At 64.8% G+C, this 24,128-nt stretch overlaps 2 protein-coding genes across 6 annotated transcripts; one reads left to right on the top strand and one right to left on the bottom strand.

Annotated features, from left to right (window-relative positions):
* Positions 1-1,797: 1,797 nt before the first annotated feature.
* SPPL2B (signal peptide peptidase like 2B) lies at positions 1,798-17,917 on the bottom strand. Of its 5 annotated transcripts, none has more exons than XR_011994525.1 (15): positions 17,754-17,903; positions 12,258-12,377; positions 11,495-11,677; positions 11,057-11,146; positions 10,246-10,385; positions 9,789-9,931; positions 9,539-9,635; positions 8,767-8,883; positions 7,626-7,707; positions 6,917-6,991; positions 6,775-6,837; positions 6,584-6,683; positions 6,291-6,368; positions 4,802-5,761; positions 1,798-3,669 (listed from the first exon to the last, which is right to left on the bottom strand). XR_011994525.1 is itself a non-coding variant. In XM_072721893.1 (15 exons), exons 1-15 carry the CDS (start codon positions 17,811-17,813, stop codon positions 3,424-3,426), a joined length of 1,755 nt encoding a protein of 584 aa, XP_072577994.1. In that variant the 5' UTR covers positions 17,814-17,917; the 3' UTR covers positions 1,798-3,423. The 5 variants fall into 5 exon arrangements, 2 of the variants coding, with proteins under 2 accessions (XP_072577994.1, XP_072577995.1); XR_011994526.1 differs by having other exon boundaries at positions 4,735-5,761; XM_072721893.1 differs by having other exon boundaries at positions 4,802-4,962; positions 17,754-17,917.
* A 9-nt stretch (positions 17,918-17,926) lies between these two features.
* Positions 17,927-22,645, top strand: LSM7 (LSM7 homolog, U6 small nuclear RNA and mRNA degradation associated). Its single transcript, XM_072721895.1, has 4 exons — positions 17,927-17,975; positions 18,059-18,149; positions 21,232-21,303; positions 22,360-22,645. The coding sequence occupies exons 1-4, from the start codon at positions 17,970-17,972 to the stop codon at positions 22,500-22,502; spliced, it is 312 nt and encodes a 103-aa protein (XP_072577996.1). The 5' UTR covers positions 17,927-17,969; the 3' UTR covers positions 22,503-22,645.
* Positions 22,646-24,128: the final 1,483 nt, after the last annotated feature.

Below are 24,128 nucleotides of genomic sequence, written 5' to 3' on the forward strand. Positions count from 1 at the left end.
TGCCGGGCGCAGTCGGGGGTCGGTGTGCTTCTCATGGTCGGGCTGGGGCAGTGGCCCGGCCTCTGCTGGGACGCAGCCTCCACAGCCCGCGGCACCCCAGCCTCCCCCTGCTTGCTTCCCCGCCCTGGCCCAGGAGAACACGCCCTTCGTCAGAACCATCATCTTTGCTCACTTTGGGGAGTTTTTGAACTGTCTTCAGGGACCAGCTGTTTTACCACCATTGGTGGCAACGTCCTCAGGCCCTAAGTGCCACCTTACTCCTGTGGGAAGCACTGTGAGCCTTGGGGAGCCGAGCACAGTGCTGGAGAGGGAGCGATCCCTCCGGTCCCAGCTGCCCACAGCGTGGTCCCATTTCCTGAGTGCGTGTAGGGAGGCCCTGCAGGAGCAGCTGTCACACCTCCTGGCTGAAGATGCAGTTACAGCCCCAGAGGGACGCCAGTGACACGACCAAGGTCACTGGGCACCAGCATGTAGGCCAGGACTCCAGAGCTGTGGGCTCTTCCCGCTGCCGCGCCCCTGCTTGAGCCAGGACAGTGGGGAGCAGCCGGCCTCCTCTCCCCAGGGCAGCCAGCGCTGGGCCCTTTCTAGGACTCTTGCCCCCTCACCTCTGGGTGACACCGGCCATACCTTCCCCACGTGGCCAGCGACCCCTGGCCCTCCCACCACCTGCCTCCTCCAGGTGGCCTCCCCAGATGCATACTGTCCCCGAAGACAGAGGCAGGCATGGACTCGTGGCCTGTCCTCCCTCCCCAGGCTCAGCCACCTGGCGCAGGTGGGGCCGGGGGCCTGGCACAAAGTAGGCACTGGACGAAGATGGACGGGATGAACGCTTAAGGAGAAACAAGTAAGCTCTGGAGCTCGTAAAAGAACACCACCGCCCTCACAGCACCCTTCCGAGCCCGGAGCGCACACGCCAGCGCGGAGCTGTGCCCGCTGCAGAGCAGCAACACGGCCCCCCAGCACCGACTCCTGCTCCCACCCCCGCTGTGAAAACCAGTGCGCAGGCCCTCCCCTGGGCACCCGCTGAGCTCGCTGCCCTCACAGAGCCATAGCCCACTGCCAGTCCAGGGGGAGGGGGGCCGCCGGGCCAAGGCGTGTGCCCACCAGAGCCCAGCACCACCCGAGCACCTGGGCCCAGGGCTGCCTGGGAGGAGTCGCTACGTCTCTGAGTGTCGGCCGGCCCCACGCAGCCAGGTGGAGTGGCCTTGGAGCCTGGCCTTCTCTCCCGTGGACGAGAGGTTGGTGGCCGCCACCCGACACCGTGGGTGGCAGGGCCAGGGGCCGGGGGGCTGCCGACCTCTGCAGCCCCTCACTAAGAAAAGGCTTCACCTTTTTGACCCCTTGAAGAATAAGAGGAAGCTATTTCACAACCTGTGAAAACCACACGGAACCCAACATCCCCGCGGCCGGCAGTGTTGACCGTGGCCACGCCCATTTGCCATTCGCTGTGACATCTGGGCTACAGCAGTAGGGCCGGCGAGTTGTGGCAGTGACTGGGTGGCCTGGAAGACCCTGGACACCGGCCAGCCGGCTTTTCACACGACATCCGCGGGCCCGCAACAGGCGACTCCCCACGGCGCATCTCAGATAATCACGGAGGAGCTAGCGGTACCGGGGGCAGACGGAGCTCCCGCCAGGCTTCCTTCAACTCCCAAACGCCGTGTGATGCAGACCCCGGCCCCGCACGGCCGCTGGCCTCATCACAGCCAAGCTGGGCGCTCCGCGGCAGGCGGCGTAGACCGGCTCCCACACCTTGGGGCACCTGCCCCGCCGCAGAAAAGACGAGGGCTGAGCGGCAACTATCAAAAGCTGTGTTTAATTGTAAGATTCAAACAGAAGCGAGGCAAAGACTGCAAATGGAAACTTCAGGAGCGAACATCCGCCTTCGAATCCCTTGATGTTTGTCAAACACGGAAAACGGAGAGATCCTGGCTCTACGCTGTCGTACAAAATGGCTTAGAGTAACGCGCGGGTCGATGTGGGAACGGGTCCGCTGAGACCCTGTGTCCCGGCCTGGCCTCCGAGTTGGGGGCTCTCAGGGGGGCCGGCAGGTCCAGCTGGTCTTCCAGAACCCAGGTCACCTGTTTTTTTAAGGGACACACATAAAACAGGTGGAAGACTTTTTGTTTTTTGAATCAACATCATTTCTCCGTAGAGCAGCATGGCTAACAAAGGCTGTGTGAGTCTGTCTGGCGCTGGTATTTTTTGGAATGGATCATGGCTGACCCCGAGCCTGCTGTCTATAACTGAGAGCAGACAGACGGGGACAGAGCTGGGACCGCATGGCAGGGGGAGGGGTGGTGGTGGTGGTGTATGTGCCTTCATTTCACGTCAGTGGAAACATCTTTCCGAGCTCGAGTCTGGAGGCTGCGTGGACAGGCGTGTGCCACGGCACGGGGGCCACTGACCTGAGGCCAGTCCTACTGCAGCATTTCCATCGTGACGTTCGGAGAACCCTGTCAGTGAGGTAGAAGACAAAATGCCAGTTCCAGAATATTCTCCACATTCCAGAAGCTCCCAGGGTTTAAATAGTAAGTGCGCTCGCCTGGCCGGTGTTGTTCCCAGAGGCCGGGCTGGGGTGGGGTGGAGACGTGCAGATGCCATGAGAAGGATGGGCTCCCCCCCGAGTCCCTCTAAGCTGAAAGATAAAATGGAGCCCACAGGAAAGCCACAGCCGCTGTGCAGGGTGCGGCCTGGCGCCCAGCTGCCCCAACCAGGGTGGTCCCAGAGACTCACACCCAAAAGGCAATACTACCCCGAGTTCAACAAGTCGTGGCCATTAATTAGCAGGCGAAGAAGCTGGAGCGCAGGTCCGGGCTGATGGAAGAGGCGGGGGGTCCACCGTGCGTTCCCGCTAGGGCGGGCGCTGCCTGCGGCCCCTGCTGAGCCAAACGCAGGTCTGACCCTGGCCAGCCGGCCTGCAGCCTGAGCGTGGCCTGAGTGCGGACGTGGGGGTGCAGACCACCCGGACTGCAGAGGCTCTGCTGGCCAGTGTCCGTGGGAAGGCCACAACCTCAGGGAGGCAGACCCTGCCCTCCGGCCCAGGCACAGCGCCAGCGAGAACCTGAGGGAAGCGGCAGCGTGAGAAGCACCAAATGTGGGCGGATCTGCAGCCATGGGCGGTTGTAGGTGGAGCTTCTTGCCCTTTCCGAGGAAACTGAGTCGATGGCAAGACCATGGAGCTGGGCACTCGTGTGACGGTGACCTCGTCGGCTGGGGTGGGGGCACGAGGGGACTCGCGGCAGCCACGCGAGCTGGGAGCAGGGCTGGAGAGGGTCCGGGGTGCAGCTGGGCTCGGCTCAAGGAGGAAGAGCGGGGGCGTCGGCCAGACCGGAGCACCAAGTTGGGGGGCCGGGCAGGTCCTGTGTCAGGGTCTCTCGATGCAGAGGGGCAGCAGCGAGGCCCTCGAGTCTGCGCCATCTCCTAGGCCGAGGTGCCTACCACGCTCACGGGCTCAGGGGCGTGGCCCTCTGGGCTCACAGGCTCCTGGGGGGATGCTCCGGCCCCGGTCTCCTCGGGCACAGACAACTCCGGGGGCTGCCCATGGGGCAGGGGGCATTTCGCCAGTTCTTCACCTGGAGGCGGCTGGGAGAGGCCGGTGTCTGAGTCCTTCCGAGGCTGCGGGCTGTCGGCTGAAGACGGAGCCCAAGGAGACTGAGGTAGATCCTTCTGTAAGAGAAGAAGCCCCAGTCAGGTGTGGGACGGGGCCAGGGAGCCTCGGGGGGCAGCCTGGGGCAGGGGAGGGGTCACCGTCCCTGGGGTCCCAGCAGCAGATGGGCCACGGGACGGCTACCCGGGCACAAACCCCGACGCCAACATCTCCGGCTGGGCCTGAACCAGAACCAAGCCACCTGCTCCGCGGCGAGGCCAACGTTCCTCGGGACTGAGACCCTGTGAGGGCGGTGGGCGGTGAAGCTTCCCCGAGGGCCCAGGGGGAGGGCGCAAGGCCCCGTGATCGGGTCACATCATCTGGTTAATTATTCGGGGTGACCTGGAGCCCCACGCTGTTGAGCATCACCGGGACGCAGAGGACACGCGTCTCAACTTCCATCAAACTTGACACAGTCCCGCCACGCTCAACAGGCACTGCCCTGGGGGCCGCGGGTCACGCTCGGAGATGCCGAGGGCCCTTCGAGCTCCCGGGTTCACTGGGGCAGAGGGAGGGAGCCACACCCCTGCACCGCAGGCCAGTGCTGTCCCTGGGGCACGGTCACACGTGACCGCGTCCCTTCACTTCGAGTGCTCTTTGCCACGTTAAGGGGGGCCTCCTTGCCCTCCTCTCTTGTCGCAACACCAGTAGCAGCCACAGAGCCGGGAGCTGCCCGTGCGGGCAGCGTGCTGAGCCGAGCGCTCTGCAGGGACACGCCCGCTCTCAGGCCTCCCTGCCCTCCTCCACCCGGGCCCGAGGACGGCTGCACCCCGCGCCGCAAGCAGAGCTCCGGCGGGCCCCCAGGCTCGGCAAGGCATTCCTGATGGCGAAAACGGCCAGAAGCCAACGTCCAATCAGACGGTGCTACTGCCCCTTGGGGCTGGCTCCCTTAGAAAGGGCTGCTAGCACCGTCCTCGAGCCTCGCCCGAGGGACGGCCACAAGCACGTCCCCTCCGCTGGACGGCTCTGAGCCGTCCAGGCCACGTGGACACGACACCAAAGCAAGACCTTCTGGGAACGGGGAACGCTGACCACGGGACACAGGCTGTGGGGCTTAGTGGTGAGGCTAGGAGGTTTTACTCAACTTTAATTCTAGTTAGGGCTTATTAGGTTATTACTGCTCGCAGACAGTCATAGCAAACTGGTATTCACCACAAAGCCGCTGCCCGTCCAGAACATGCCCAGCTCCCTGCGCCAGAGCGCCAGGGCGCAGCTTGTGATCAGTGTGCAGGGCACCAGGTAGAGGAGGGCGGGCTGGCCGCGCTGCATCAGGGCCAACGCCATGAACGTCACCAGGAGGCCGATGCCGTAAGCTGGAGAGAGACAGGCATGGTGTTACCTTGGCGGCGGCCCCGCAGCCCCACACCGGCAGCCCCACACCTGACCGTCACAGGAATGCCGGTGGACAGCAACGCAAGGGCACAAAGTCGGGGAGGCAGTGTCACCGAGGAGCGCTTGGGGCGGGCAGGGGAGTCGGTGCCTCCGCACACACACAGACCCGCTGGCTTCTTCCAGGACGCACGCTCCGCCCGCCCCACTGGGGTGGTCAGGCAGGAGGGAGGGCAAGAGCGCCCAACAGGCATCGGGCAGGAGCAATAGGGCAGCCAAGGGGAGGGGCCAGGTGACAGGTGCACCCGGGGTCTGGGCCCACAGAGGCAGCTCGTTAGAAAGGTGATTCTAAGTAAGAGCAACACGTGAACAAAATCAGAAAAATCTGATCTTTGATTAGTGAACTGTGATCGTTCAGAAAGATGTTCCCGCTCTCGTGAAACAGCTGGAGAGGCTCTGCGGGCTGAGGGGTCCGCGGCCTGCTCCCTGGGCGGCACGAGTGCCGACGCACACACAGCCCAGTGTTGGCAGGTGCTACCCCGTGGGCAGGACGCAGCCACTCCTCGTCCTGGTCCTGGTCCTGCAACCGCAACCTGCAAACACCTCGGGAAGCAGCTACGAGCTGGTCTCCAGAGCCTGCTTCTGCCCGTGGCTCCTGTCCGACCCTCACCTCAGGTGCCCCAGCAGAAGGACCGTGCGGAGAAATCTCTAGTCATCACTTACCCCGCGTCCGAAAGAAGCGGCTTGACAGAAGCAAACTACGGAGGGATAAAGACTGGCTGCCTACAAAAGGTCGGCAGTTTCAAGGTCGAGGACCACAGAAACGATCTCAACGGCCGGTTCTCGCACACAAAACCCCCACAACTGCACCAGGAGGAGGTTCAGGGATGGCGAGTGGGGGACAGACAGTGACGGCCTGATGGTCAGCTGGGTGGCCCTGGGGCCTCCTGTCCGCTGGGCTGGCTGTGGGGCCTGTGCACATCCCCCCTCCCGGGGGCAGATGAGGAGTCACAGCGCCTCTGGCCTGGGAAGGGGAGGGGGGCCCGCGTGTGCACTGACAAGTGCCATCGGGCCAGCTTGCGGCCCCTCCCGAGGCGCTGACCAGAGGCAGGCAAGCCAAGTGGTTTGGGAAACGTTAGGAGCAACCGGGGTTCCAGGGGAAGGGTCACTTCTGCGTAAATGGCTTTGGCCATCAAGGTAATAAGCACGAGACAAGGACAAAAATGAAAAGATGTGGAAGGAGAGTCGTGGGGAGGCGCAAGGAAGGGCGCGACGTGAGCCCACACCTGGGGCCAGCCTCGAGGGCGCTTACCCACAGTGCAGGCCACGAAGTAGACCCTGGACGACTGCACCTGGATGTCGAACCTGTGGCAGTACGCCACGAGCAGCCCTGCAGGAGAAAGGCCGTGGGCCGGATGCCAGGCCCGAGCCGTGACACCACTGGCAACAGCGGCTGCTCCTTCAGGAGGGCCCCGCGGAGGCGGCTCAGGGCTCGGAGGAGGGGTCCACCGCAGGTGCAACCACAGCAACATGGGAGCCCGAGGGGCCGCCCAGCTCCCCTGCTCCCAAGGACCCCCCCCACCCCAGGGTGGCCCCCCCCAGTACCTGGCACCAGGATGTCCCCAAAGCCCAGCAGGGAGAAGGGCCGGTCACACAGGGCCAGTGGCGAGGCGTTGAGTCTGGGCACCTTCAGGACCATGGGGAGCTGGGGGGGCAGGGAGGCAGCTGTCTCAGGGACCCGGCCAAGCCCACCACTCACCTCAGGGCAGCGCCTCGGCCATGGGCCCACTCCCTACCTTCTCATGGGTGGCTGAGTCCGAGGGCCCAGTCGCCACCTCCACCATGATACTGTTCCCGCTCTAACAAAGGGGAGGTCGAGTCAGGGAGGGGGCACAGGAGCAGGGGGTGCAGCAGCGGGGCACGGGCAGGGGCGCCCACCTTGGTCAGGAAGGGCGTGATGAACACAAAGAAGACGTCGTAGACAAAGAGCACCAGCAGCAGCAGCGTGCAGGCCTGGGGGGGGGACGACATCCCGATGGGCCAGGCGGCGGGCCAGAGTCCCGGGCACACTGACCCCCAGGACATGTCCCACCCCGCACGCCCCCCCAGGGCTCAGGTGGGCCCACTGGGACAGAGCCGGGCGGGGAAACTGAGCAAATCCAGTCGTGTCCCTGGGACCACAGGAGACGAGCCCTGGAAGCTGCTCCAGGCCAGGCTGCTAGGTTCCTGGGACGGGGACGCTGGGAGGGACAGGGCTCAGCGACACACACCGTGCGCCCCGTCGCTGTGGGTGTGGGGTGATGAGCCTGTCACGTCTTCCCGTGTACTTCTCAGTCCCGTCCAGTGGCCTCGGCCGGCTGCCCACACCCTCTCGTCCATGTGTGCGCTCACCCCGCAGCAAGTTCACCGCGGCACAGCGGCCAGCCCCGGAAGGAGCCCTGGCCTGCAGCGCCCCCAGGGCCAGGGTGCCAGGCATCTCACAGCCTGGTGGTCACTGGCAGGGCCGCCACGTGAGAGGCAACAGGAGGGACGGAGGCACACAGACCACGCTGCCCAGGGACGGCCAGGGATGCCGCCCGCCCACGGCACGGTCCATCTGCGCACCCCCCCACCCCAGCCAGTGGGCCCACGTCCTCGGGACCCTCACCTTGAAAGTGGGGAGACGGATGGTTTTCAACATGTAGAGACAGAAGGCAACGCCCAGCGCGTCCTGAAGGACCCAGGCCCACCTGGAAGGCAGAGCAGCGGTCACCCGCTGAGCACGGACTCCGCCAAGAGCCACGACCTGCCGGCCGCTCCTTCCTCGACCACCTCAGCTGCTGAGTTGCCCGAGCTGTCCGGGCCGGACCCCTCGCGGCGCTGGGCACAGGGGGGGAAGCAAGTGGCAGGAGCAGGGCTGCAGCGACCCCCCACCCTGATCCGACACCGGGGCAGCTCTTGCACCCCATCACAGGGCGATACGGGGGCATCGTGCAGCTGCTGGACTCAAATTTCTCTTCAAAAATATTTTTTAGACAATTTACAAAAGCAAAACTCTCGCCCAGCCAGATTCCACATCCAACCTCTGGGCCCCTGGAAGGCGGAGGGGACGCAGAGGCAAGTGTGTGACCCGAGCACCACCAGGGAGCCACCACCGCGGGGCCACATGCATCGCGCAGGCTTGCCCTGGCCGCCCCCGCCTGCCCCGGGTCACTCATCAAACCGGGACGAAAACCCCTCCCAGCTGGGGCAGCCGTGAAGAACAAAGAGAAGATTCGCAGCCGCCAGTGGGCGCCCGGACGCGGTGGGAACGCGGCCCGCTCTGAGTTTATAGACCGGAGCAAGTCTCCTGGCTGGAGTCTAGCTGTGAGAGCTCGAGTTCTCTTTGTGTACAAAGGACTCAAAATATTTTCACGTTTTCCTTCTGCCAATTAAATCTGTCGCGGCTCCAAACGGCAGCGCAGCCAAGAACGGTTAACTGCCTCTGAAAAGGCTCAGAGGGAGCGCCAGATGGCGTGAGGGCGGGCGGCGGCGCGGCGGCCTCCCGGCACCACCCGGCGCCCTGGGCGCCACGGCGGGGGCAGCGGGGCAGCAGGCCCCACCCAGGCGCCCCGGAGGGCCCCGCTCGGGGTACCCGGGGCCGGGAGAGTCTGCGGCATCCCGGACCCAGACGCCCATCACCGCCGCTCACATGGCAGCGGGACAAACCCAGTGACACGGGATGCGGGCGGCCCCACACGGCCCTCGCTCGCAGCCTGGGCGGGGACAGGGAGCGTCTGAGGACAGCCCGCGGAGGGGGTGGCACTCACTGGTCCTCGTTCCGGAAGATTCCCCACACCACGCTGACGGCCAGGCAGAGCAGTGCGAGCAGCAGCATGCTGACCCGAGGGCGCTTGTGGAAGTAGGGCAGGCTGTTGTCGGGGACCCTGGGGGGGCCGTCAGGGGCGTCATCGCAGCCCCTGCCCCCACACCCGGCTCTGCTGAGGAAGGGCCACCCCGCCCTGCCCCTCCCTCTTAACACTCCTCCCTCCTCCCCCTTGAGGTGTTTCCAGAAGGGACTCCCAAGGGCAGGGCAGAGCAGAACGGAGCGGGGGTGGGCGCTGCTGGGTGGCAGCCCCTGCCGCGGACCCCGGGGCAGCAGCTCACCCCACGGGCACCCATCTGACTTTCAGCATTGGCCACCGGCCCGTGAGAACCAGACCGGGCGTCTGGCAGGTGAGCCACCCCCAGCCCCGGCCTGGACCACCAGTGCGTGCGGCCACGTGACCCCGCCCTGCACCCCCGCCCAGGACCGACAGGCATCCACGCCGTCCCCACAGGGCCTGGGCCGAACGGGACGTGGGGAGACGGAGGCCGGGGAACCACAGCCACTTCCCCGCTCGCCCTGCCCCCCAGGCCAGGAGCCCAGCCTGACTAGCCATAGGACGGGGGTGCGTGGCCCCGTGGATGCAGCACTTAAGAGCTTTAGGGGCCGGAGGCCGGAAACCAGCGGGGGCAGGCCAAGGAAAGGCAGCGGGGTGGGGTGTGAGTGAGCAGAGCCGTGGGTGTGGGGCCGGGCAGGGGCCGGGCAGGGGGGCTTACCTGCACCTGCCGAAAGGCAGCCTCTGGACCAACGGTGCCAGGCAGCTATAGAGGCCAGTGGACGACGACAGACAGAAGATCCCGATGATCACATAGACTGTGGGGAGGGCAGGCACTGAGGAGGGGGCCGCCTGGGGTCCCCTGTCCCACCCTGAGGAAGGGCTTCCCGCCCACAGTCCGCTAAGCTCCCCTACTACGGTGGACTGGGGACCTGGGCCTCAGTTTCCCCAGGGTGAGCCAGGGGACGCACCGAGTTGGTCGTAGAAGTAGTAGAGCAGCACCAGCATGGAGCAGCACATGACCACGAAGACACAGATCATGACGGGGGTCACGTCCACCGCCTCATCCTCCTGCTTCTCGGGCCCATCGTCCCGCTTGTGTTTCATGTACCTCCTAGGGAGGCACAGACGAGTCCAGGGAACACCCTCCCGGCCGGCGCAGCACCCAGGCGCCCAGGGCCCGGGAACGGGGACGGAGAGGCAGGGTCGAGGGGCACCCCCTCCACACCCACTGCATGTCCCAGCTGTGCCCTCAACCAGAGCCTACCCCGGCCCCAGGGACCTCACGAGAGCGGGTGCTGAGGGGCCGGGAAGTGCGCCCCCAGCCCCGAGAGCCAAGCTGGGACAGCCGCTCTGATGCACAGCGACCGGAGCCCCTCATCCAGCACTGGGGCCACCCGTGGACCCCCCCCTTTGCTGGGCACTCACTTCTTCACATCCCGGCTCCCGGCCCAGTAGCCCCCGAGCGCAACAGTGCCAACAGCCATGACGAAGATGATGACCATGTTGTAGTCCAGCATGGGCTCGTTGGGGGCGTACAGCGCTGCCCTCACTGCTCGGCCAAAATTCTGCGTCAGAGAATGCACCAGAGCTCAGGGTTGGGGCCACCGTCCCCTGCCCCCTGTCACCCCAGAGAGCCGAGGCCGGCCCACACAGAGAGCCTGTCTGGGGGCCTCTGAGCCCCATGCCTTCACCTGCCACTCCCACCCCAAAGAAACCAACTCTGGTGGATCTAGCTTCCCACGAGGTCAGGCGGAGGGGCCCCTGCGTGTGGGGGACCCAGCCCTAAACCTGGACGCCCGTGTGTGCCTGTGGGAGCGTGCAGGTGGCCTGGGAAGCATCTAGTGGGCCCACAGTGGTTCTCTGGGGAGAGCTGTGAAGGCTGCAGTCAGGATGGAAACGTGTAGACGCTTCCACAAACACTGAATATTCCCCTTCTGCTCGTGTCTGGAAGCTGCCTGCCCCTGAACTGGCTCCCCAAACCGTGGGTGAACACAGGCCTCTGGTCAGACAGGGCCGGGCGCAAACAGGGCCGGCCAGCCTGGCCCGGGAGCCTGGGCGCTCTGACCTCTGGGGCCGGTTCTCCGTCCCCGCCGCTCGGTGGCACCGCCTGCCCAGGTGGTGACAAGAACCAAACACCCGCCAGCCCCCGGTGGGCGGCCTCACTCCTGGGTCCCCTGCCCACCACGGACTCACGGCCCCGGACCAGCTGCAGGCTGGAGGAGGCAGCAGACCCCACCTTGAAAATGTCCAGCATGTCTCTGTAGCTGAGCAGGGCCACGGGAATGCCAATCTCCTCATACTGTGTCTTGTTGCCTCCTGGGGGGACCTGGGGGCCGAGGAATGCAGGAGGGACGTCGTGGCTTACCAAGGCCCACCCCGACCGCACGGCCTGCAGAGCCAGCCCTCTTGGAGGGCGCCAAGGGGCTGTGTGTGTGTCTGTCTGTCCCTCTTCTGAGGGAGGAAAAGCTCTCTTCACTTGCAGGCCTGGGGACAAGTCGCTTAGGAACCAGCCCACCCTGGGCAGCCACCTGCTCCTCAGGAGTCACCCCCAGAGCTCTGCCCCAAGACCCCCGGAGGAGGACGAGGACAGGATCCAGCATCCCCAGAGCCCCCAGGACCACTCTGGGATACGCCCCCCGCTAAGAGGCCTGAGTGCACGGCCACGAGGCCATACCAGTGTCTCCTTGCTGACGATGAGCAGCCCGCGCGCCCCGCCGCCCTGTGCCAGCCGCACTTTCTCATAGAAGGTGCAGTTTCCCCGCGCCACCAGCGGGATCTGGTTGCTGAAGCCTTTGGTGGGGAGGTCGGGCGGTGAGCAGAGCACAGAGGCCGTCCAGTCCCGCAGCTGTAGGAGAGACTGGAGAAGGTGGCGCTTACACCAGCTGATCTAGAGGAGTCTGTGGGGGGGTCGCCTACACACACATCCGCACGAGCCCGTGCACACACCCAAGTGCAAGGCTAACGGGGGGCAGGGAGGGGGAGTCCGTTGGCAACCCTCCCAACCTCCATGGCAGGTGGGAGTGGTGGCAGCAGGGGGACAATCACCCGCCGGCCCAGCCCCACCCCTCATCCCTGTAGGACCCCTCAGCCAGTCAGCCCCAGCCCAGCACGGGGGCTTGGCCAGTGACCCCTGGCGGGAGCCGCTCAACAACACCTGGACATCTTTTGATTCTGACCAAGGAAGCCAAGGCCCAGAGAGGTTAGGAGGCCCAGAAGCCCCACCCCCACCCCAATGACTTCCCAGCTGAGGCCCTTGCTCTGTCCTCCAGGGGGGTCCCTGCAGGATGAGACTTCTAGAGCCCCTCCAGAGATCAGGCTGGGGAGCAGAGGGGGCAGTCAGTCAGCAGGACACAGCCGACCCCAAGTGTGGAGGGCGCACCCAAGAGCCCCTCCAGGCCCGCCGACCCCCACAGGGAAGGGCCCCAGCGGGCACTCACCGCTTTGCCGAGGTCGTGTGGCAGGTGGGCCCACTGCGGGTTGTAGAGGATGCAGTAGTCTTTGCCTCTGGGGCCCCCTGTCTCGGAGACCACGTGCACCATGCCATACTCACAGGCTACCTGGAGCGACAAGGTGGCAGTTGGAGAGCTGGGCACGGGGCTGGACGCCCCAGGAGCAGCAGGGTCCGAGGCTAACAAGGACACCCCACCCCGCCCAGGGGTTGGGCTGGTTTCCCTCCTCCTACAGGACAGAAGGGACACCACCATACACATCTCCTGGTGGAGAAAACACGGCAGGGCAGCAAGCGCAGGGCCGAGCTTCCCAGGGAGAAGGGTGCTGACTGTGGTCCTGCCAGGTCCCCTCCCTGCAGCTCCCATGGCAGGACAGCACCTCCCCACTGGGCCCTCCCGGGATCGACGGGACGGGCAGAATGAAAACCCTGCGGCTCTGTCCCGATGGGGACACAGTAAGCCAGCAGATGGGGACAGGGTGAGCCAGCAGATCCATCCCCAGGCCCTGGGTGGTGGCCAGAGGCCAGGGCCACAGGACGAGGCATGAGCTTCCTGCACCCCAGCAGGTTCGGGGATCGCCCTTGACCCACAGGCTCCTGGAATAACCACCCACTGGCCACTGGCTGGTGAGGCCAGCCGGCTCCAGGTCCCTCGTGCCACACCTCACTTTCCAGGGGGGCCTCGGAGCCCAGGGCACAGGCCACTGGGATCTGGGTTCAGGCTAACCCCCTGCTTGGGGCGTGGCAGGAAGTCTGAAGGGGGAGCTGCCCTGGGGCTCAGCACTCCGAGACTCGCGACAGAGAAGAGTCCTGGGGACGCCACCAGGGCGCGGCCAGCTCTCCCCGCACGACCCAGACCCAGCAGAGCCCGTCTCCGCGCCCCCCCACCCCCGCCCCGCTTCCGGGCCCAGGTTCCCAGGAGGAAGGAGGAGCTGGCAGCCAGGGTCGTGGTCGCCCTTCCACGCCCCGCCAGGCAGCAGGCTGGGGAAGGGCCGTGCCCGGAGCATCACACGGACCCAGCAAGCTCTGTGTGGACACAAAGCAAGGCACAGGGGCAGGAGCCAGAGTCCCCGAAACCCCAACACCCCTCAAGGTCAGTGCGGGGCCGGCGCCTGGGACGGAAGGGGCAGACTCGCCTTCTTCCTGCCGAACATCAGCTTAATCTACGTGAAAAAGCATCATTTCCCACAAAGCCGCCCCACTCCCTGCTCACCTACGTCTCCCGTGGGGGCCACTGCGCCCTCCCCTGGAGCGGCTGCCTGGCTGCGGGCGGGCCGGCGTGCAGGTGGCCCTCTCCCGCCCCCTCCCCTACGCTGGGCTCCGGCCGGGCCGCACACTCCCAGTCTCAGGAGGACTTCGTCCATGGCAGGTCACACAGCATCTGGGGCCCAGGTCTTGGCTGCTCTGCCCCCGGCCGGGCTCGCCCAAGTGTGAGCAGCTCCTGGGGCCTGCTGAGGGCGGACGGGTCTCGGGAGAGAAGCCGGGTGCTAGGAGCCGAGGGCGTTCGTCCGGCCAGCGCACCCCAGGGGGCCCCACACACCTCGGGCTCCCCTTAGGCTGCAAACGCCTCCAGACCGAGACAGAAAATTCTACTCCTTGGAACCCCTAGAATCTGCCAAGGAGAAACGCCTATAGCCGCTTGTCTGACATCAGACGCGTGATGGGGTCCAGCCGGCACCGCAAGGCACACCCCTGGCCGTCGGGGCCCAGGGTCCTGATGCCTCACGGCTCCCAGCACCAGGCGGGGGCACTGGCGGGCTTCCGTTTGGCTAGACCCTCGGTGGAAGCACAGCAAGGCCCCAGCTGCTCCAGGAGCTTCTCGCCCCGGCCCTGGGCACTTGTGGTGGCGGCAGCAAGGAGGCCCCAGGGCACCCGAACACACAGCCCGGAGGCTAACAGCGGGCACCGAGTGCACGTCTTGCCCTTCTCTGGGGTCCCTGAGTACCACGCTGCCAGCTGGCACCGCTGATCTGACGCTGCGGCCTGGCACCTCGAGTGAGGCACTGAATGCCACGCGGACGGCTGGGGGTGCGCGGAGAAGCCGTGCTTACGGGGTGCCAAGCTCCCAGGAACCAGGTTTCTGAAGGCAGGGCTGGGGGCTGCCCGAGGCTGACCCGAGGTCTCAGAGCCCCTCGCTAAGGCCGTGCTCTACCCCCACCTGCCCTGGACAACCTCCATATGCCTCATGTGTCATTTCCTCCACCAGGGGCAGAATTAGGAGCCCTCTCTTCCTGGGGATCCCCGAGTGGCTCAGCGGTTTAGCGCCTGCCTTCCGCTCTGGGTGTGGTCCTGGAGTCCTGGGATGGAGTCCTGGGATGGAGCCCCGCATCGGGCTCCCTGCATGGAGCCTGCTTCTCCCTCTGCCTGTGCCTGTGACTGACTCTCTCTCTCTCTTTCTCTGTCTCTCTCACGAATAAATGAATAAAATCTTAAAAAAAAAAAAAAAAAAAAAAGGAGCCCTCTCTTCCTTTCTCCCTGCCAAACTGTCTCCCAAGGGCACCCCTCAACCTGGCCCTAAGTGCTGTGCCTTCTAATGAGTCACCCCATGCTCAGAACCCCCTGGCACCTCCTTACCATAGATGAATGTGGGGAATGTAAGATCCCTCAACCCACGGGCCTCATGTGGCCCACCTGTGCATCTAAATAAAGACTTATTGGAACACAGCTGCCCCATTCTGCATGCAGGGCTTCTGGCTGGTCTCAGCTACCACTGCAGAGCTGCGAGGTTTCAAGGGAGACCGTGTGCCCCACAAAGACAGGAATATTCGCTGTCTGGCCTTTTACAGACACGCTTGCTGACCCCTGTTCTGTGCACTTCAGGTTGTGGATGAAAAAGTGTCATTTGTGTAAAACGGGAATGGGTAGAAGCTGCTTCTCTTTTAAAAGGTCATTTGAAAGCACAGGAGCCCACCTCATGGACCTCTCCCCACAATCTGCACAACCTGCTTCCCACCAGGAAATCAGCCCGTGCACATGTCAAATGCCAGAATACAGTTTCCTCCCCACGGAGTTAAAGGAACCAGAAGTTCTTCAAAAGGACCCAAGGCTGCACATGCCCGTCAGTCTAGCATGGCCCATCCCCATCTGGAGAGCCAGAAATCACTGGGATTACCAGACAGGCCATTTTCTGACACATCACAATCACATCACATCAGGTTCAGGAACTTCTAGAGAAACCCCACTCTGGGGTGACCATGAAGGCATTCCACATCTGGGGGTTTGAGAAAAGCTCATGGGTCCCATCTGGAAGCAGTCATCCTTCGAAGACTTGCTAAGTTCCCTAAGAAGATGGAGAAATGAAAACCCAGGAAGTTTGGAAAGAGATGTTGAGCCAGAGGAGGGACAGGTGGAGGAGGGGAAGGCAGGTAGTAGAGGGAGCAGATGGAGGAGAAGTGGGGGGGGGGGGGGCAGAGGGGAGAAGTGGAGGAGGAGTGGGGGGAACAGGTGCAGGAGGGGGAGAAGAGAGGAAGGAGGAGGTGAGGGCGCTGACATTACTTCAGATCTGCTGAGTAACAGCCCCCCCTCCAGCCTTTATGTACCAGGGAAATGTGTACATTTAGGGGATTTCTCATCCAGGGTCACAAAATGGTATCAAATGAATTTAGGGCTGCCCGCGAGCAGTGTCCCACGCAGTGGAAAGCTGGTCCTATTCCCAGGCACCAAGACCCAAACTTCCACAAACAAGCACACCCACCCACCACAAAGCCATCTGTCCTATCTTGGGGCAAACAGACACACAGACCCAGGCCCTGGTCCATGAAGGGTCAGCACGAGCGCTCTCACTGCACACCTGGACACTGTCCTCTGCTCATGCACAGGGCAAAGTTCAAAACCCTCAGCCTGCCGGGGAGAAAGTCCAGACGCCTGAGCACCGTGAGCCTTCCACACCTGCCCCTGACCGCCCCGCCCGGCCCCCAGCCCAGGGAGGCCACAGCTTGGCCTGCCCCTCACCCTTGGCCTCGGAGCCTCGCCTACTGCTGCACAACCCCCTTCAGCCGAAGAGGAAATCCCAGCCTCCCTCAAGTGCACCTGACGGGCCTCCTTTGGGGTGTCATCTTTCTCAGGTCGTAACCATTAAACCACCCTACACGCCAGCCAGAGCGGACTCCTCACCTGCTCAAAATAAGTCATCAGCTCTTCACACCTTCACCCCCGCTCACGCTGCTCGTCACCAGCAACACCCTCCCTCTGCCATCCGGACCTGGCAACTCCTCTTCACCCTTCAGAACACCCCTTAGGTGCCACTGCTTCTGAAACGCCTTCCCAAGCAAACTGGGTCCGTCCCTCCACGGTGCTCCTGTTACCCTGAGTCCACTTCTCACTTTGCTCTCATTCAAAACGTCCCCGCCCTCAACTTGCCGAGAGAGTGCAGAGGAAATGATGGAGCAGGGTCCGGGGAAGCACAGGGCGGTGGCAAACAGCTGGGGACGGGGCCTCCCAGGGAGCCTCTCCGGAGGGGGGTGGGGGCAGGGAAGAACTAAGCTGAGACCACAGGATGACCAGGGGCATTCCGGGGAAACGGGAAGGCCAGACGGAGGCGGAGCGCCTTCAGCAAACTAGGTACAGGAGGGGAAGCGTCCCAAGCCGCCGGACCACAGAGGCCTCCCACACGCGCTGGAAGCCGAGGGGCGGCTCTCATGTGGATGCAACCAGACCTGACACACTTTCAGAGACATCCCTCCTGCTGTGCCGCCCATGGACTGGGGGGTGTGCGAGACGCAAGTGGCCACCGGAGGCTACAGAGGAGAGATGGGGGCCTGCGGCGGGCAGCTCAAGGTTAATGGGACACCGCTCCTGAGCTGCATCACCCAGGGAACCCGGGAGGGAGGACCTGCAAATACAAAGTGCGCTTAGCCGGCTGGCAGCAGGCCCCCCGCTGGCCCGGAGACCTCTGACCCTAGGTGCCCAGGGAGGAGCACGCTGCACCTGTCACCCCATGAGCATCGCCGCCGAGTCCTCACTGAACTCTTCCTTTCGCAGATGAGCACCTGACGCCCGAAGCGGGGGCCTCCCTTGCCCAAGGTCACGCGACAGAACACGGGGCGGCGGATGGACCCCACTCGGGACGCGGGCTCTCGGCCGCTCCCTGTGGGAAACCGGGGGCCACGCCGGACGGCTCACCGCAACCACGCGGGTGGGCGCTAACATCGCGCGGAAGGGGAAACTGAGGCTGGGGGCCAGGCGGGGGGCGTCCCCGGCGGCGGCCGGGGACCTCGGGACGGAGCAGGGCCTGGGGAGCCGGGGGGCCTCCCGGACTTCAGACCCAGGCGCAACTGGGCGACGCTGCGGCTGGGGAGGGCTCCGGGGGGGCCGGCCCGCAAGGTCACGGCCCGGCTCCCGGCCCGCGGGCCACCGCGCGGGGGGCGAGCAGACCCGAGGCTGGCCCCCAGGCCAGGCCGGGCGGGGCTCCCGCGGGGCGCGGGGCCCGGGGCGGAGGGACCGGGCGCCGCAGCCGGCGGGGCCGGCGGGGCCGACGCAGCCTCACCTGGGCCGCGAGGAGCAGGAAGGCCGCCGCGAGCCGCGCCAGCGCCGCCGCCGCCGCCATGTCGGCCGGGTCGAGCCGCAGGCGTCGGCAGATGTTTCCCAGCAACGCCCCGGCGCGCCCCGACGCGCCTGCGCCGTGTGCGCTCCGCGCCTGCGCACGGGGGCGGGGTCAAAGGGCGCGCGGCGGCGCCTGCGCAGAGCGGCGCGCGGCGGCAAGATGGCGGTGAGCGCGCGGCGGGGCCGGCTGGGCGGGCGGCGTGGGACCCGGCCGCGCTCTGCGCCTCACGCGCTCTGCTTCCCCCGCAGGACAAAGAGAAGAAGAAAAAAGAGAGCATCTTGGACTTGTCGAAGTACATCGACAAGACGATTCGGGTGAAGTTTCAGGGAGGCCGCGAAGGTGAGACCCCCCCGCCCCCCACCCCCCGCCGCCCGCTCCCCGTCGACGGCTCCGGGAGGCGAGCAGGGAGGCGGATGCCCGGGCGCCGGCCGGAGCGCTTTGCTGGGAGGACTCGCGACGGCCTCCGTCCGACGCCGTGCACGCGGGGAAACTGAGGCACGGGAGGAGCTGCGAACACCCCGAAGCGGCCGAGGCGCAGGCGGGGTCCTCGCTCCGAGCGCCCCCTCCTCCGAGGCAGCCGTCCCCGCTGGTGCCCGCTGGTCACTGACCCCCGCCCCGGCTCCTTGGGCTCCGCACTCGTGACCCTGACGCCAGATTGTGCGGGGCTGTCGGGGCGCTCGGGGGAGGGGAGCAGCCAACCCCCGGATGCCGCCAGATGCCGGGACAGGCCCTAGCTTGGGCACCCCAACCAGGCATCTCCCTTGCCGAGCCGCGGCCCCCACGGTCTCAAGGATGGCCCAGAGGGGCCTGTTAAACACAGGTGGGCCCTGCTGTGGGCCGCCCGGTCCCTCCCGGGGAAGGGGCAGCCTCGCGGAGCTCTCAGCTGCCACCAGGCTGTGACGTGCACCCGCCTGCCGGGCTCTTACCAAGCTTAAAACACAAGGCTTCGCTGCGTGAATTTCAAAGATCTCGTGGGCTTTCTCGCACTATTCACGAGTCAGGGAGCACCCCACCTGGGAGACGGCGCGGAGCCCCGGAAGGTTTCATAGGCAGAGGGTGCAGGAGCAGACACTGGATCGCTTCCGGCAGGGTCCCCCTTCTCTGGGGGATGCTGGGGGTTAGCTCGGGAGGGCTGGCCTGGAAGTTCCAGGCTGACTGGTGGAGATTGCATTCCTGGGAGAGCTGCAGGTGCGGCCAGGTTAGGTATGAGGCCTCGGTGGGGTGGCCGGGGCTTGGCACGAGTGACGCCCTTTGGAGTCTAATTCCAGGTTAACTCCACAGTCATTTTTCTGCTCTCAGCTCAGGATTCTTGCTCCGGGAAGGCTTCCCTGACCCTCCACCCTGGGCCCCACGCCTTTGGTGTCAGCTCCTGGTACCATCTGTCACCATTCCCCATTTTACGCAGTAAACACAACACCGATCTCTGCATCTTCCCCCTGGAATAGTGAGGAGGGCAGGAGCCGGGCCCAGTGTTGCTGGTGCGTGTAGGTAGTGTGGCCTCTGGGGTCCTAGCGCCAGGCAGCTGGAGTCAGAGCCGCAGCTCTTTGGCGCACTGGCTGTGGCACTGGCTGTGGGACTTGGGGCAGCTCACCCCGCCCCCCAGGGCTCCATTTCTTCACTCCCCCCACCTCACCGGGCGGTGGTGAGGATCACAGGGTTGGAGGCGCCTTCGATGTGGTTTCTGACACAAGCAAGCGCTTGAGCAACATTTCATTTCTTCAGCTGCCTCTTCGCTTTCATTGCATTTCATGAGACAGCGACCCAGATCCCTTCTCCCTGAGATGTGGACGATTGGGTAGCATCGGCGTGGTTAACAGCGCGGTGCCTGCAAGGCTAGGTAGCCAGCAGTGGTGAGAACTTGAACCCGAACAGATGTTTGCTCTGTCTGCGCCGTGCTGGCTCTGGGACCCGTGAATGAGACACAGCTCTCGTTTCTCAGGGTGCTCGTATGGGTTTTCTACGCTGTTTAGCAAGTTGCCACCACGTTAGCAGCTTACGCAACACGAATTTATCATCTTGTGGCGTTTGTCAGAAGGAGTCTGGGTGTCTTGGGCTCAGGGGCTCAGGTTGCACTAAAGGAGTGTCTCAGAGGCCCTGTTGGTTGTGGGCCTGCGAGGGCCCTACCCCTGTAGGACCAGGGTCCCCGAGCTCTGCTACAGGTGTCCTAGAGGCTGCGCGCCGGCCCTGGCCACAGCACTGTCCACAGCAAGGCAGTTTGCTCCCTCAAGGCCAGTGGGAAGATCCCTCTCATGCTTTGAATTTTCTGACACAGTTCCCGTTCCCCTGAGCTCATCTGATTAGGTCAGGCCGTCCGAGCAGAATCTCTTTAGGTGAGCTGAGAGGGCACTGATTCTGGGACGGTAATCACACGTGCCCGTTCCTTCGTCTTTATCGTCCTGTGACCTAATGGCAGGAGTGGCATCCCGTCCTATTCACAGGTTCCCTCCCACACTTGAGGGGAGGGGATCCACTGGGTGGTCACCGGGGTGGGGCACGTCAGCCCCATTTTAGAACTCTGCTCGTGCCCCATGGAGGAGGGCAGACCCGCAGCTGCGGCCACAGTGCCCGCTGCCGATAAGCTCGTCGGGGAAGTGTCCTCGGGACCTTTGTCTTGCGGGCGGAGGGGAGGTCAGTTGGGGAGAGAGGAAGGCACAGAGCCAGGGGTCCAGCCCGGCAAGTCAGAGGCTGCAGACACTTCCTGTAAAGGGCCAGGCGATCTCGGTCACGGGTACTTGCTCCTACCACTGCCGGTCCCCAACAGGATGGAGGCGTGAAGGCGCCGTGAGCCGGTGAAGCTGCTCACAGGAGCGTAGCAGGCCGGGTTGGGCCCGCACGCACCACGGTCCCATCCGGCCCCGTACTCCCCGCAGACACTGCAGCGGCGCGGTGGAGCGTGGTGGGGGCACCCCTGCTTCGCCAGCTCTGCCTGGGCGGGGAGGCCTGAAGGCCGGAGGGGCAGGGCTTTGGGGCGCGTCCCTCTGGCCGTGTAGGCGCCGCTTCTCTGCGCATGCGCGCCACTGCTGGTTTCCGTGTGGCTCGTGAGCTGAGAACGGTTTTTACGATTTCAAATATCTGAGAAACTGAAGCCATAATGCACATTTGTATATCCAAGTGTCTGCAAGTCGCCTGGCTGCCCCCCACCCCCGGCCGAGCGCGTGGTTGCCACGGAGAGCGTGTGGCCTACACAGTGGAGAGGTGGCCAGCCGCTGGCCCTTTGCCGGAGACGTTTGCGACCACGTTCTGGTGGGGGTGGTCTGGGGTCCTTGTGGCTCCCCTTCCCTGGAGAGGCCACTTCCCACGTCTGCACCGTGCTGGGGCTGAGCCCCCTGCCAGGGGGCGGGGTGCCCCCGCCTCTGTGCGCCTGTCCCCAGAACCACTGCTCATTACTCCTTTCCGTTTCTCTTCTGGGTGTTCCTCCAAGCCAGCGGCATCTTGAAGGGGTTCGACCCACTCCTCAATCTCGTGCTTGACGGCACCGTGGAGTACATGAGAGGTGAGCACGGCCCCGGGGTGCAGCAGCTCCCTGCGGGGCCTTTCTCCTGCCCCACACCCCCCAAGCCACCCCTACGTGACCGACGCGGTGCTCACGAACCAGAGAGCCGGTCTCCCTTGTCCCCTGGTGTCCCTGCATGTCCTTGTCACCCCAAGTCCCCGGACCCTCCGCCGCGCCTGCCCATCTGCCGGCACATTCTCTCGGGAGGCATTCAGGAGACGCCCAGACCTAGGAGGGAGGCAGGGGACTGTCTGTGTTACTCTGGCGACATCAGCAGGGCTGCTGGAGAGGCCTCTTTGTGGGGGAAGCGTGGCCACAGCTCAACAGCCAGCGCCGTCAGGCCTCCTGTGCGCCCTCTTTCTCCCCTCCCCATCTGGGTCCACGAGAGGTCGGCTCACCATGCTGCCCCCCCCCTCCTGGGCCAGATGTCTTCCTTTGTGAGAGGACAGCCCCACCATGTGGGTCCGTTGGGAAAACCCCGCAAGAGGAAGCAAGCCAGTCACTTTGGTGTGCGCTGGCCCGTGTGGCCCCGGGAGCCCACGCCCTCTTGTCTCAGCCCCAGGACAGCCCCCCTAGTGGGTTCCAGGAGGGATCAGGCCCAGAATGCTGGTTACTGCTGCACCATCTGTTGGGGAAGAGCTGTACCCCAGACCTGGCCTCTGGCGCACTGGACCACCTGGCCCTCCCCCAACATCCTGCAAAAGCAATCGCTGTTTTCAGCTACTGTCACTGCCGTGGGGACCTCCTATCCCACCCCTAACTGCTTGTGGACCTGGGACAAACGGCGCCAGAGTGATTTTTATTCCAGCTGCATGTCATAACGTGGTCCCAGGACCTCTGCTGGCTCAGGTGCTGGGGTCCCCAATTAGCATCATGACCCAGCATCTCCCACACCAAGTTCTCCTTTGGGAGTAGGGTGAGGCACTTAGCCTGCTGCCTGAGCCGGCAAGGTCCTTAGAGCCACACGCCCCACCCCGTCTAGCACGTCGCCATCCCTCAGGTCCCGGAAGCCACCTGGGGGCCGTCTTACTCCTGTCCCTCCCTCTTGCTCTGCAGACCCCGACGACCAGTACAAGCTGACAGAGGACACCCGCCAGCTGGGCCTGGTGGTGTGCAGGGGCACATCCGTGGTGCTCATCTGCCCTCAGGACGGCATGGAGGCCATCCCCAACCCCTTCATCCAGCAGCAGGACGCCTAGCGGGCGCAGAGACTCGGGCTGGGCTGTTGGAGGACTCGGAGCCCCCCCCACGCCCACACTGCGTGCCACCATAGGAACAGAACTCTCCTTTTTGTATGGGTTATGTTTTTGTTTTCTTAATAAAACTGCAAACCTCAAATGTCCCGGAGCCCCAGAATCTTGCTTTTAGCCTTGGTTTTTTTGGCAGGACCTGCTCCCAGAGATTGGGATTCGGCCCAGCAGAGTTGTTGAGCGCTGAACACAGTGTGCTCTGGGCCTTGGGGGCTCAGAGATGCCTGGAGCCCCCTGGAGCACCATAGCAGGTGTGGGCCCCCCAGGCCAGCCTGTGGGTCCAGGAGGGTGGACGGGCCACACACCTCAGCGGGAACACCCCAGAGGCCCATCTCTGCCTCTGCTCTGTCCTTACAGTGCCTCCTGACCCGAGCTGGCATGGGCCCCTAGAGCCAGGGCCTTCTGGGTCATGCGCTGCTTATGGCCACAGCCACACAAGAACAGAACAGCCAGATGGTCGTGTTGGCCGGGCCCCCGCGGCTTCTCTCCTCCCCTCAGTCCCGCCCCAGCGGCTCCCCAAGGGCCCTTCCAGACCCCCACCCTCACTGGCCAGCTCCAGGTCATCCTCAGGAGTGCCCATCCATGTCTCATCCTCAGGAAGTCTTCCGTGACCCTTGCTTCCTAAACTTGGGGTGCTTGTTAGGACTCCCCACGGGGGTGTCCCTCCCTGATTTGACACCCAGGAGGGCAGAGAGGGGCTGTGGCCCTGTAATCCCTTCACTGCCCGTGGGGGACGTGCAGGAGGCCAGTAGCAGTCGGGGCTGGGTGGGCACATGTGCCACCCGCCCGGCATTGCCACCAGAGAAACCGAAGCCGGCTGGCCTCCAGCTTATCGTGGGGATCTGGGCTCTGAGGCTGCTGCTGGGAACTCGGTATCAGCCACGTGGCCTCTCCTGTGCACCCCTCTCCTCCCTCCCGTCCCATCTCCCCGCCGCCTCCGGCAGCTCCCTAATCAGAGGCCTCATCCCGGAGCCAAATCCTCAGCAGCTGGACAGTGGAGGGGGGAGGCGCTGGGCGAGCTGCGGGCAGCAGCCCCCGGGGAAGGCTGTGACCCAGAATCCGCACACCCAGTGTGCCAGCATCCTGCCGGCCGGGCCTCTGCCCATGTGACAGTCGGGGGCCTGCACTGTAGAGGGTCCAAGACCTGGAACATCAGCTCTGGTCACTATGGAGTTGGCCCAGAAGCCTGGACCCCAGGGGCGGGGCGGGGTGGGGCCCGGTGGGGCAGCCAGAGGCCAGAACAGGGCTGCCTGGCCTCCAGTCCCTAGCCTCTGCACACCCAGGGCGGCTCGGCCTGGTCGCCCCTTGCCCCGCCGTCACACACCCCTGCGCTGCACCCCCCCCCCCCCGCCCTCCCCCGCCCCTCAGCAAGCGGTGAGGGCAACACCTGCTGTCCACAGCCACAAAGTCCAGGGCTCAAGTCTCCTCCCCCGGTGGCCGCGTGGCTTAGCAGAAGTGTCCCCACCTCTCTGAGGCCCCATCGCGTAAGTTCAAGGAGAGGCATCACGTACGGACTCCGGCCGGACACGGGGCCGCAGTTCCGTGGGGCCTCGGTTAGCACAGAGCTTTGCGTTC

The sequence above is a fragment of the Vulpes vulpes genome, chromosome 9 (assembly GCF_048418805.1).
Source record: "Vulpes vulpes isolate BD-2025 chromosome 9, VulVul3, whole genome shotgun sequence".
Taxonomy (NCBI): Eukaryota; Metazoa; Chordata; class Mammalia; order Carnivora; family Canidae; genus Vulpes; species Vulpes vulpes.